At 31.4% G+C, this 13,686-nt stretch overlaps 1 protein-coding gene across 1 annotated transcript in view; it reads left to right on the top strand.

The window, feature by feature from the left end:
* STPG2 (sperm tail PG-rich repeat containing 2) overlaps nt 1-13,686 on the top strand; it is a gene marked incomplete at both ends in the record, with an annotated part of 526,196 nt that overhangs the window by 313,698 nt on the left and 198,812 nt on the right. The window contains one exon of the mRNA XM_080697195.1: nt 5,218-5,333. Within this exon, the coding sequence (XP_080553321.1) occupies nt 5,218-5,333 (116 nt within the window). The remainder of the gene's footprint in view (nt 1-5,217; nt 5,334-13,686) is intronic.

Here is a 13,686-nt window from a genome sequence, read left to right on the forward strand (position 1 = left end):
ATCAAATCATGAAAACTATTCTATCACTCCTTTGATCTATAAAATACATTTGCTTTAAGATGCAGAATATGTTAATAAAAGTTATAAATTATGTCTTTACTTTGGCTTATCTTTATTTTATTTTTATTTTTTTGGTGGTACTAGGGTTCCTGAAAGCCCTTCTGCCTCTGGGCTACACTCCCATGGGCTACACTCCCAAACCTATTTTTTACTTTTTTATGTGAAAAGAGGGTCTCAAGCCAGGGAGGCTGGCTCTGAACCAGCGCGATCCTCCTGTCTCCGCCTCCCAAGCTCCGGGAGTGTGTGCCACCACACCCCGCTTGGCTTATCTTTAAATAAATCATGTAGGCTCCTCTCTGAGGAGATTCAACTCTGTGAACCAGCTTTATCATAGAAAACTTCAAATAAAGATGGTAGCAGCAGATTCAAATCCAAACATACTTAGGAGCCTTACAGTATTTAGAAAGTTAAGAAAAGGGAAATAGTTACAATGGAAATGATAAAATATTAGTCTTTAATATTTTATATAAATCATAGCTCGTTTACTCTAGCTTTCTTGAACAATTCTATTGCTTAATATTAATCAAATGTTTTGATTTTCTTAGTATATTATTTAAAGAACATACATCACTTAATTTATGACATGACATTTTTACAGACATATGACATTATCTTGATTTTATATATAATATTACAAGAGATAAGTGATGTTATTAAGAGGGAATGTGTTAGTTAAATCTTTATTATTATTAATTTTTAATGGTACTGGGGATGGAACCCAGGGGCCTTCTACCTCCAGGCTACACTCCCAGACCTATTTTATATTTTATTTGGAAACAGGGTCTCTTAAACCAGCAGAGGCTGGCTTCGAACCTGCATGATTCTCCTGTCTCAGCCTCCCAAGCGCAGGGATTACAAGCGTGCGCCACCACTCCCGGCTAGTTAAATATTAACTGAGTGTTAAAATAATGATGGTGATCTGAGAGAACAAGTACATGTTGAGACTTGTTCTACTTCTTATGAGTGTAGATGGTATCCTTTTCATTCAGACTCCAAACAGTAAAGTGTGAACAATATATGAAATCAAAGTCATTTCTTTCTTATGAAAGAAAAAGCTTGCTACTAATATTTCAGGCTATATTATTTACTATGAAGATGATTTTATGTATTAATTACTTGATAATTTTGCTGATTCATTAAGAAAAATTATTCATATCTTAGATATTTTATACTGCTTACATAATGTGTTTTAGATGGTTATCCATCCTTGAAGTTGTTTTTTTTTATAATTCATACAGAAACTGTATTATATCTACATTTTTCAGACTAGTTAAAGTCATCTAAATATACCCGCAATGTACTTATGTTAGCAGAGAGTAAAATAATCTTTTTTTATGGCAACAGTTCAAAGACTTCATTTGACAAGGCTTATGAATGCACAATTTTGATAAGTATGTACTTAGAGGTACACAGATAAACAGACATTGCTGTCTGAACGATATTTAAGTCAAGCTAAATCTTTGTGATTTTGTACTTATGTGTTATAACAATGACAGCCCTATTGCATATTCAGAACTAGGAGCACAGGTTTTAACAGGTACATGGTTTAAGTAAACTCCAATAAATACATTTCTCAATCTACTTAGAGTATAATGTCTGATTTCTTAGTGACTATATTGGCGATAATTTGTGGGTAGTGTAGCAACTTTAAGATACCACTCTTAAGTATTTAAAGATGAAAAATTTAAAGAATAAGTATATTTCTCGAAATATGCAATACTTATTTTGTTTTTAGGCAAAGAATCTAATTGGATGATTAAAGCATACATGAAAAATTTGGTTAAACTTTATGCAGTATTAGAGTCTGTTTTTTATCTTATTACATATAAACTGAATTTCATAGACTGTAATTCATTGGTCATAATCTGAAGGTGCCATTAAATCAAACCAAGTCTTAAACACAGGAAAAGATCACTAAACCTACATTTGGCTCTGGCTTTGATAATATGTGTGTACTAATCTTGTGTTTTTGTTTTAAATCATTTGTAAACATGAAAAATAAAATCAATGAAAGAAAATGTGTTCAATAGAAATACAAACTCTCTAGATGATATTTTAAAGCCATGCCATTTCAGTGTACAATTTCCTAAATGTTTTTAATTCCTAAAGATACGCTCACATATGGGATATTTACTTTAAGTGAATTTCTGTCATTATCACATTAAAAAGTACAGTATTCATAATAAAGAATTACTACATGATATATAAATTTTAGCTCATTATGAAGACCGCCATTTATTAATCTGAGATTTTTCCAGCTCTATACAAGTAATTTCTGAGTCCACTCTAATGTAATGAAATGGTAACATCGAAGACCAAAAGATTTTTTTGAAATTACTTAATTTTTTTTCCCTTCCATTTTTGCCCTATAGCATTGGTTGACATTTGATAGAGACTGAGTTAGCATAGGCCTAGAAAATATGTAATTATTAGAATCACTTGCTCTTGAATTTTCCATTATATACTAGTCATGATTCAGTCCGACTTTTCATAGGTGTTTGATTTGCAATGAGAAGTTTTCTTCTTCCATGACCTGTGATTAAAATGTGACATTTTGGTATATAAATAGGAAATAGTTACTGTATAATCTAGCTATGAATAAGAGTTTGTGAAGCAATGTAAGTCTTTGACCTGTATCATTTAAGCAATAGTATATGTAAATGGAAATATACTTTAAAATAAATGAACAAACTTTTACAATATACTCTGTAGCTTAAAACAGACTTGGTGCTAAAATGCAGAAAGATGCACATGAAGTTTTGCTTTGCTTAATGCTCCTGTATGGAACACAAATAAAAAACCCCACTGCAAGTACATTTTAATAATTTCCTTTGTTCTAATAAGTCATAACCATAAAGGTATATATTTATTAGTTGTTTCTGCATGATGGTAAGGGCAGAGGATAGACTATATTTCTTTATAATAGAAAATGAAATCATTATACCACTGTTTGGATAATAGCCCTACCTGTTGCATTAACCTTTGTAAATTTTTATGGCTATTGCTGCAGTTTTCAATGAACTGTGGAATTATGCACCCAGTGCCTGATGCTAGTTTCTGTTCTTTTCTGGATACTATGGTAACGGATATAATTTCCAATGCATTCTTTTACTTTATACTAAGATAGCATTTGCTAAAATGCTTTGCCTCTTGATGGATCAAAATTCATTAGCTTCCTACAAACTTTATAATTTTGGGTATCTGGATACCACTTATTGAATTGATATTAGAATAATTACACTAGAGCCTAGATGTTATCTTCTGTTTTAAAATTTGAAGTGTTCTCTTTTAATGAGAAACCCATTAAAATGATTCATATGAACCTATCAATTCTAAAAATGTATATCTTAATCATCAACAGAATTGTATCCTTCAGAGTAGGTAGTTTTAAATTGCATGTTGATTAGAAAGTTAGAGGCATTAAATTTGTATTACATTAATGTTATTATATCTACTCTAGTATTGACTATTTATGTTCAATGTCAATATTCTGCACCCAAATTTTATTTTCTTTTTCCATTCAGTGTCTCTTGAATTCCTCTTAATTTCATTCCCTACCACAGTTACATATGCTCTATAGTGAAGACAAGCCTTCCTATGAGGATTTCTCTCTTGAAATATTTGATTTGTAGAACTCTAGCACTCTCTCAAAACACAAAGTTTGGCATGTGACAAATGTTTGTTGAACTATGACAGGAGAAAATTTGACCTCTACTATTTTGTTTATGTAAAGTTGTACCAAAGCCAGGAATGGTGGTGCACGCTTGTAATCCCAGCACTTGGGAGGCTGAGACAGGAGGATCACACAGGTTCGAAGCCAGCCTCAGCTACTTAGTAAGGCTCTCAGCAACTCAGTGAGACCCTATTTCAAATAAAATATAAAATAGGTCTGGGAGTGTAGCCCAGAGGTAGAAAGCCCCTGGGTTCCATTCCTGGTACCAATCAATGAATCAATCATTAAAGTAAAGTTGTACTAATCAGATTCTATTCACTAGACTACCTTCCTCTTTGACTCTCTTCCTTTCTATAGCCTGGAATGTTTTAGGCTTTGGTTGTTTAGGTTTCTCTTTTCATACTTTTTCACTTAGAAAACTTGAACTATTTTCCCTACATGATTAGCTGCTTTCTTTTACTCCTGACCAGTTTTTTTTTTTTTTTTTCTGAACCTTTCAAATAGTTTCCAATTTTCTTCTGGATATTTCTCTTTGGATCATTTTTTTTTTACACATAATTGGCTTATAACCAAACTCATAATGCATAAAATGCTATAGAATCCAAAACTTTTAATAGCTACCCTCTTGTCAGAAAAAATGGTTTTCAGATTTTTCTTTTAATGTTTGTTTTTCATTTAGATTTAGATTTTTTTTTTAACTAGAAGGCTTTCATTAATCTTACATGGGATCCAAACAAGTAAAACATTTGACTCTATAGATATTTTGAATGAAAATAAATAAAGCTTCTTTTACTTGGGCATTATGTACAAACTACCCTCTGATCATTCCCATAGTATTTGTAGTGTTATAGGATACAACCCACTGACTTAAGTACACAAAAATTCTTATTCAGCTTCAGAACCTGTTCCACTCAATCTGTTTACTACATCCAGTTTTTCCATTTAAATTTCATTTTTTATGCCTTGGTTCCTATTATATTAGTGCCCAGAATGCTGTTAAATTACCTTTTTGCTTATAAAAATCTTATTTATATTTCCAAATGTAGTTCAAGCACTACCTCCTCACTGAACATGTGAATGAATATTTGGGAAATACAGGAGTTTGGTATGCTTTTTCATGAAATATCTGTAACTTGAATAAATACTATTTACTCTTTTATTGAAATTGCTACACTACATTAAATTTTTAAATTGTTTTTATACACTTTTTATAATACACTTTTAGTGTATTAATATTATACAACGTAGTGAGATTCATATTGATACAAATATACATGCACACCTCAGTTGGTAAATTTTCTTCCCCATCCTACCCCTTACCCCCACCTCCTCCCTCCCCATACAAGTTAGTGAGGTCAGTAGTGATACCTTTATTATGTTTCCTTTCTCAGTCATCGGTTTTTCCATTCCCATTCCCATTCCCATCCCCATCTCCATTCCCCAATTTTTACTTTATTATTACCTCTATATTTCTTTTCTCTTAGGGCCTGGAGAGTACAATCCTGTCTTAAAGACATCTTGTCCCATACCTGTATTTGTTAAAACATCAAAGCGGTTTGAAGATCCCAAAGAGGATACTCCTGGCCCGTCAACATATGAGGTTTGTAAATATTTCTCTCTTAGCAGTGACACAAGAATAAGATATTTCTACCAACCAAGATGCCCATCAACAGATGAATGGATTACAAAACTGTGGGATATGTACACAATGGAATTTTACTCAGCCATAAAATTCACAATTACATCATTCTCAGGGAAATGAATGGAAATAGAGAATATTATGCTAAGTGAGATTAGTCAGTCACAAAAAATAAGAAATCGGATGCTTTCCCTAATATGTGAAAGCTAAGGAGAAATGGATCATAGGTGGAACTCTAGATGAAAAAGGAGATCCTATAGAGGAGCAAATAAGGCAACCTAAGTGAGAGGATGGGAGGAGGGAAGAAGGAAACTCTCTAAAGCACATGATGCACTTAAACAAACATACTGATACCAACCACTAATCCAAGCATGGGTAGGAGGGATGGGGAGGGAATGGGGTGGAGACTGGGTAGGGGCTAACTGGGCAATGTGTGCATGTATGTCTACACAAGTTTTTTTTTACTCCGTTATGATGTATGAATACAATGCACAAATAAAAAAACTTAAAAAAATTTCTAGAGACTACTGAAAATGTATACATTAATCTCCCCATATATTTTATTCACACTTTAGCTAACCAAAATCTTTTACTTAAGGAAGATATTTTTGAAGATATATTTCGACATTTTAAAAAGAAATATTAGACAATTATTTAATTTTAATAATCTATTCTCTAAATGTCCTCTATAGATTAGCCAGTCATAGAAAGTTAAAATCATATGTTTTATCTTATACGCAGTAGCTCAGGAGCAATTGTGATATAAGAGGGACTTTAGATATTGGAGAAGAAACTCCAGTCGAGTGAGGGAGGGAGGAGGTTTGAAGGGAATGGGAGAGGGAGAATTAATGAAGGAATCACTTCCGCTGACATTATGTATATGCGTGAAACTACCAAGTGCTGTATGCCTATGTGCCACTATTACTGTGAACTATACAATGATGTGAGACTGTAATCCACCAATAATGTTATAAAAATGATTATGAGTTACTAATAAAAATAAATGCCACTTATGGCATTTATATTTATTTTATATTCCTGCAAATTAATTAAAATTAAAATTTAGTTGTAAATATATTTTTTTTATTTTTTAAATAAATGTTGATACTGTACTTTAGATATATAAAGGTTTTTTAAGCTATGGGACTTCTGATTCTAAAAAAGAGGTCTATAGAAACCTGCAAGATTTTGGAAATTGTGTTTGTAATATTTTTAGCAATTAATTTAATAGTTAATCCTTAAGAGTGCAAAACAGAAATTAATGTTATTTTGGGGGGTTAGTTAATCACAGGCCTATTGTGATTAAATGTGTATTTTCAATTTATATGTCATTCCCAGCATTTTGTTAAATGTCTTATAAAATAATATTAAAAAGTGAAAGTTAAAAGACAGTGAATAACAAAAACTTAATATTTAATTGCTTGCTGATTAAGCAGATTAATTGTAGTAAACTTTGGATGACTTTTCATGGATGACTTTGAATATGTCATCCATGAACTGTAAAGTTTATACTGAGAAATCTTTTAGTATAATTGGAATTCCCATATATATGACTTGATGGCTTTCTCTTCTGTTTTTAGAATAGTCTGACTTAAACTTTTGCCAGTTAGACTATAGAGTATCTCCAAGAGGACCTTTTTATCTGAATACAATTGGAGTCCTCTGAACATCTTGGACCTGCATGTCAATGTTTTTTCTAAGATTTAGAATATTTTCAGCTATTATTTTATTAAATATGTCTTCTATCACTTTTTCTTCCTTTTTTTTTCTTTTGAAATACTAATAATGAAAATGCTTAGTATTGTATTGGAAGACTTCTTAGTCATCAGCTTTGAGATCACCTTGGTCTGGCTTGGCAGGGGTACAAATTGCCCATTCAAGGACAAATGAGGCCGATAATCAGGAACGCTGATCATAAGCAAAGACCCTGACAATTTCCTTTTTTCCAGAATTTTACCCTTTCATTCTCTGATTCATCTGTTACTATTTTGATGTTTTTCCCTGACTTACTCCATGACATATTTTGTGGTTAAAACACTCAATAAAAGCAAGATGCTAGTGCAAGGACTGGTTGGAGAAATCTCTTTTACCCAGCTCCCATTTTCTCTAAAAATAATTTTGACTCCATTGTCATTCATACTAGAGACTCTTAATCAATCAACATCAACTCTATATGCTACAGTATCACATGAAACTTTCTTCATTTCATTTCTTTATTTTTTGTCTAATTTGGTTATGTCAAAAATACCTGCTGCTTTTGAGTCTTTAGGTTGGTAGATGGAGCCAGCAGACAGTTTTCCAGGGCCCTGAGAGTATGCTGGTGGTACTTGATATCTTTCCAGTATAGGCAGAGTGGGCAAGCTCACATTGCAAAATTGTGAGTACGTACGGTTTCAAGATGGCACTGTGTATCTGAAACCTGGGTGATAGCACAGCAGGACCTGGGCTCTTTCTCTGTGATAATGCAATGCCATGTGTTCCCTGGTAGCTCCCCAACCTGGGTCAAGGACTGTGATGACTGTAGTTTTCCTCATCAGCCACCTCTTCTGTTATATTAGTGAGGGCTGTTTAGGGACTACAGCTTACCCATTACCTGCTGTGGGAATCCCCTTTTGGTTCAGGGTTGATCTCAGTTAGGTGTGGGATAGTTGATACCGTGTTCTTTGTTACCTTTTTATAATGCCATTCTGAGTCTTCCTGCTCTGTGATGTCTCTGCCACATCACTACTATACCCTGGTGCGCTCCCTCAAATATTCCAGTGCAATAGTACACTTTTCCCCTAGTTTTGTTTTTTTTTTATTAACTTAAATCTTTTGGAGGGAAGCATTTCAGGCACTTCTAGTTGTCCATCTTGCTGACATCCATCTCCTATAGTAAATTTTTAAATATTTTATTTGGAAATAGCAGAATTGGGTAGGACAATAAACATGAGGCAAACTATTAAGCAAATATAAATTATAATATGTAGAGAATTGGAATCACATTATATACTTAGTTTATTAAATATTTTCTTTTCTAAATTTTAAAACTGAGAATTTTTAGGATTTATTACTCTTGACTATCAGTCTTTGAAGTCTGCTATATTTTAATACAAAATTAAAATTTGGCTGTTATGAACTATGAATTAATGCAAATATATACATATATTATAGAATTGATAATTTATATTCATTTGTTTATATTACTTTGAAAATATTTTGACCAAAATTATTATTCATTGGTTTGAGTTCAGAACTTATATTATAGTTTGGACAGGTATATTTTCTATATTTTCCATGAGTATTAGAGTTTAGAAAAAGAAGAGATAAAATTTATTTATTTATTTATTTATTTATTTATTTATTTTATTTTTATTTTTTGGTGGTACTGGGGTTCCTGGAAGCCCTTCTACCTCTGGGCTACACTCCCAGACCTATTTTTTTTTAATATATATTTTTTGGAAACAGGGTCTCTTAAGCCAGCAAGGCTGGCTCCCAACCAGCGCGATCCTCCTGTCTCCGCCTCCCAAGCGTGAGGATTACAAGCGTGTGCCACCATGCCCGGCAAGAAGAGATAAAATTTTAATGAGTTAATTTTACTTACACTTTCATTCAAATATTATAGAAAGCACATTTATATGTCTATGAAAATAAAATTCTACTAAAATTAAATAAAATATTATAAAATAAATTTGCTTAAAATTATTTTTACAGATTCATCAGTGGTATAAAACCCTCAATTTTAGGTAATTTTAATAAGCTAGTTAATAAGTATAATTTCTTTAGAAATTATGGAATATAATAATTTGTTCTATAGGAACATAGAAATGTACTAACATATATAATTATATTTTACCCAAAATAGAGAAAAATATTTTCTCTGTAAAGTCTGAAAATATAATATTTTAAGCATTACCAAGGTAATTTGTTGAATAATAAACCATGATATACAGACTTCTCTTGACATAAAATGATTTGAATTATAGTAGTTCAACTTTGCAATAATGGAAAAATAATATACATTCAGTAAGAATAGTATTTTGAATTCTGGCAGTCTACCTCTGAGCTGTATCCATAGACCTATTTTTATTCCTTATTTTAAAACAGGGTCTCACTAAGTTGCAGAGTGAGCCTCCTGTCTCAACCTCTCAAGTACTGGGATTCCAAGCATGTACCACCATGCCCAACTGGAAATATTAGTTTTCAAAAACGTATATATTTATCGAGGTCTTAAAATGTATTGTGTAGAAATACATTTAGATGCATTATTTAAACTCTCTTGTATCTATAATTATAACATTGAAAATTTATTCTTACATTGCTTCAGTTGTGTTCCTGTCTCTTTTAATCATTAGGTTTAACTAATGATTAAAAAGCTACATTTTAACATTTGTTTTTAATGTATCAGAGATAGTATAATTTCTTTAGAAAACTGTCTTGTAATAGCACTCATGCCATTAACATAAATTATTGAGATGAGGCAGTAGAGCCTCAGACCAAGCTACCTATATTTGAATATCAAACATTTATTTGCTAAATGGTAATGTTTACCAGTTATAAAGTTATTTTATATGTGACATTTTACCATGATTCATATTTTTATTTATTAAGTTTATTATTATTCCTTATTTTTTAAAACCCTTTTTTGTGTGCTTAGAAAGGGCTTTCTTATATCCAAGTTTTAGTCCTTCTACATTTTTTTATTTAAGTGTCTATACTACTTTATTTATTTACCCAAGACTAGATTTTACACATCAGTTTTTCCCTGTTTTTACTAATGATTTGAATTGTTAACTTTACCATGTATCAATTACCTTTCAGAAGGCTCTAGTTGATTCCTAGAAATCATAATAAATCTTCTTACTGAAGTTACTCTCACATTCTCAGAGGATATTGAACACATTAAGCATTAGCAATCCAAATATGCAAACTCTGAAATAGACAAAGGCTGAAATGTTTTGAGTACCACCATGACACCATAAATAGAAAATTCTACAACAGATCTCATGTGGTTGCAATCAAAATATGCACTAAAATATGGTATAAATTGCTTTCAGTATATGTGTATATGATATATATGCAAGATAAATACATTTTGTCTTTAAGTTTGGGTTCCATCCCCAAGATATTTCATTATTTTGCAAATATTCCAAAATTAAAAAAAATTCAGAAATCAAATACTTCTAGTTCCAAGTGTTTTGTTTGCCTGCTTGTTTTGGAGATATAGATATTTACTTAGGAAATCAAGAAATAAATACACATCTAAGGAAGAATGTGGGCCATCTCTAGAGTGAGAGTACTTGACATGTACCAGCAATTTTTCATCATTGCTTTATTGATTTTTCTTCTCCACTGAATTATTCACATCAATGTACCGTAGTTGCATTTATACTAATTTAAAAACATTTCTCTTGGTTTAATTTCTCCCCTCAATGAAATGTATATTTCTGTTTTATTCTTTTAAAAATATTCAAAATATGAGTCTACATTCACTGTTTCCATTTCCTTTTTTCTTGTTCTTTCTTATTCTGTCTCTTATAAGGCCTTCTCTCCACTACTACACGGAAATGGCTAATCAGTGATTTTGATAAATGCATTGCTGAATCCTGTGGTAGATCATGTGATGAATCTCATCTTATTTGAGATAGAAACAGCATTTATTATGGTGGATTTTTCTTCTTGAAAACATTCCCCCTATGCACAACTAGTTTCCAGACTTCCATTCTCTCTGCTTCTTACTTAATTTAGGTTGCAATAACAAACTACCAGAAATAAGGTGGTCTATAAACAACAGAAATTTATATTTGACAGATCTGGAGACTGGGAAGTCCTAGCTAAAAGTAGTAGAAAATGTCTTGATATTATAACCTCAAATCAACTATTAAATACCCCGCTCCCCAATTCTATTCCAATGGGGCTTAAGATTTTAACATACGAACTGACAGTAAATAAAATGGAACAAAATACAGATCAGAAGTATTGAAAACAGATTTTCTAGGGAGTTAGATTTTTTATATGGGTTCCAAGAATCACTTGCCAGCAATACGAAGATGCTTATTATATGTGTCTAGACCTTCATTGTTTGCTTTTACTGGAATGACTCCATTTCCTATGCTTAATCTATCACACATTTGTTTAAATTACACAGAGAAAGTTCCATTGTTTAAATATGAAAAAGAAAAACTTAAGGTCACATTTATAGGTAAAATGTAGAATTCTTGGATTAAGAGAAAACTGAGCATAAACCTCACTTTAATCTTCTAAAAAAGGTAGTACAAATGTAGTACATGGAACGTACCCATGCTTTTATCTAAAATATCTTGATATATAGTTGGAGATATAAATTATAGTTATTGGATATATAAATTATAGCTATTGTTGCTATTACTTTTATTTCATGACTGTATTCATTCATTTCTCATTTTAAAATATATACTCAATTTGGTTTAGGCTCTGTGAATTAAAAAATGACCAATCTCTATATTAATATATGTAGCAATCTAGTGAGAAGATAAGTATATAAATTATAATAAAATAATCATATGGATAATAGGTTATAGATACCAAGAAGTATGAGGAAAGCAATTCCTAAGTCAATCAGAAGAGTCAGGAAAACTTCACAAAGTATTTTTTTTTATAAAATAGGAAAGAATAATGGGATTTTTTTTCTTCAGACAAGCCAGAAGAGCATATTCTAGGCAAAGGAAACAATATACACAATTTTAGAGTGTCACTAGAGAAGAGAATATTCTTTCAAGCTTTTACTGTCATTATCACAAAAATATACAATAAATGGGATGATATTAGATGTATCAATAGTATTAAATCACAAAGTATATTAAATAATATATAGTCTTTATTTTTCTCTATGAACTATAGGTAGACACTGAAGATTTCTGCATGAAATTATAGTTTCAAATACTAATAAAAATCAAGTCAAATTCAAATTTTACTTTTAATATATTAAAACATTTTTCATTTTCTTTATTATTAACAAAGAATGTTAAAAAAGCATGATTTAAATATATATTCTTTTGATATTGGATAAAAGTTAATTCTCAAATTCACTTTCAAATGTTTATATTATTTTCATAGAAAACATTTGCTTTAGTTATTATACTCCTGTTTCTAAATGTGCCTTACACTTCTGCTTTTAAAAATCCAATTTTATTCCTTCATCTTAAAGTTTGTGAGACAGTATTTTATATCCTTTGGAAATGTGATTTAAACTTTTGCTTTTAGAAATTGGTTTTGCACTTCAATTGTAAAGGTCATAGCATATTACTTAATACCCCAAAGTGAATGCTTAAAAGATACCTGTCATTTGCCATTCTAAAAAGAAGGTCTTTGGCTCTCCATGGACTATAGCCTCACTTTAATTCTCCCCTTTTATTTCTGCTTACAAAAGTCTTGCTATTCTGTTAAACTTTCTAAGTTACTAAGTTTGGGAAGATTTGTTGAGTTCTGTCCTAGAAAATGTTTTCAGCCTATGCTATTGGCACGCTGTGTAAGGTAGGATGTGCTTTATGTTGTGTTGAGAGGATCGAGGCTCATCATTTAAGTAGCTGTTATATTAGAATAGAGATGGGTCTTTGGACCTAAGGGAAAATTTCAACTTAGAATCATTGGGGTGATTAGATTTTATGGATAATGTTCCTAAATGTGTATTTTTCTGAAATAGTTTGCTTAAGGCTCTCAAAGGGAGCTATAAATATTTCCCTTGTGGTGGCACACACTTGTAATCCAAGTATTTAGGAGGCTGAGACTGGAGGATCATGGTTTGCAGACTGCCTCAGTTACTTAGTGAGGTCCTTTGCAACTCAGTGAGACCCTATTTCAAAATAAAGAATAAAAAATAGGGCTGGGAGTATAGCTTTGAGATAGAATACCCCTGGGTTCAATCCCCAATACTACACACACACAAAATCTTCCCTTCACTAAGTAAGTAAATAAATAAATTTAAGAATCACTGATTTTTTATTAAAAGATTTCATCTAACTACTAACAATTCAGAGCAGGAACAAAGGATCAAAATTCCTACCTTACATGAGGAATGCTATCAAGAAAACCAGCTGCAGACTTCTTCAGGTACTATCCATTGCTTTCATATATATGTATGCTTAATTGAGACACAAAACTTGTTTACTGAATTGCCTATATAATATATTTTTAAAACTGGAAAAGTTACAGAGGCTATTTTAGATAATGGATTACTGTGGTAATATATGATTTTTCCATGATATTGAGTGATTATTTGAATGTCACAATGCCAAATATTATATATATACAAAAAAATTAAAAATTTCTGTTTGAGTTTGATTTTAAACAAGATAAA

This window comes from Muscardinus avellanarius (assembly GCF_963383645.1).
Source record: "Muscardinus avellanarius genome assembly, chromosome: 6".
NCBI lineage: Eukaryota > Metazoa > Chordata > Mammalia > Rodentia > Gliridae > Muscardinus > Muscardinus avellanarius.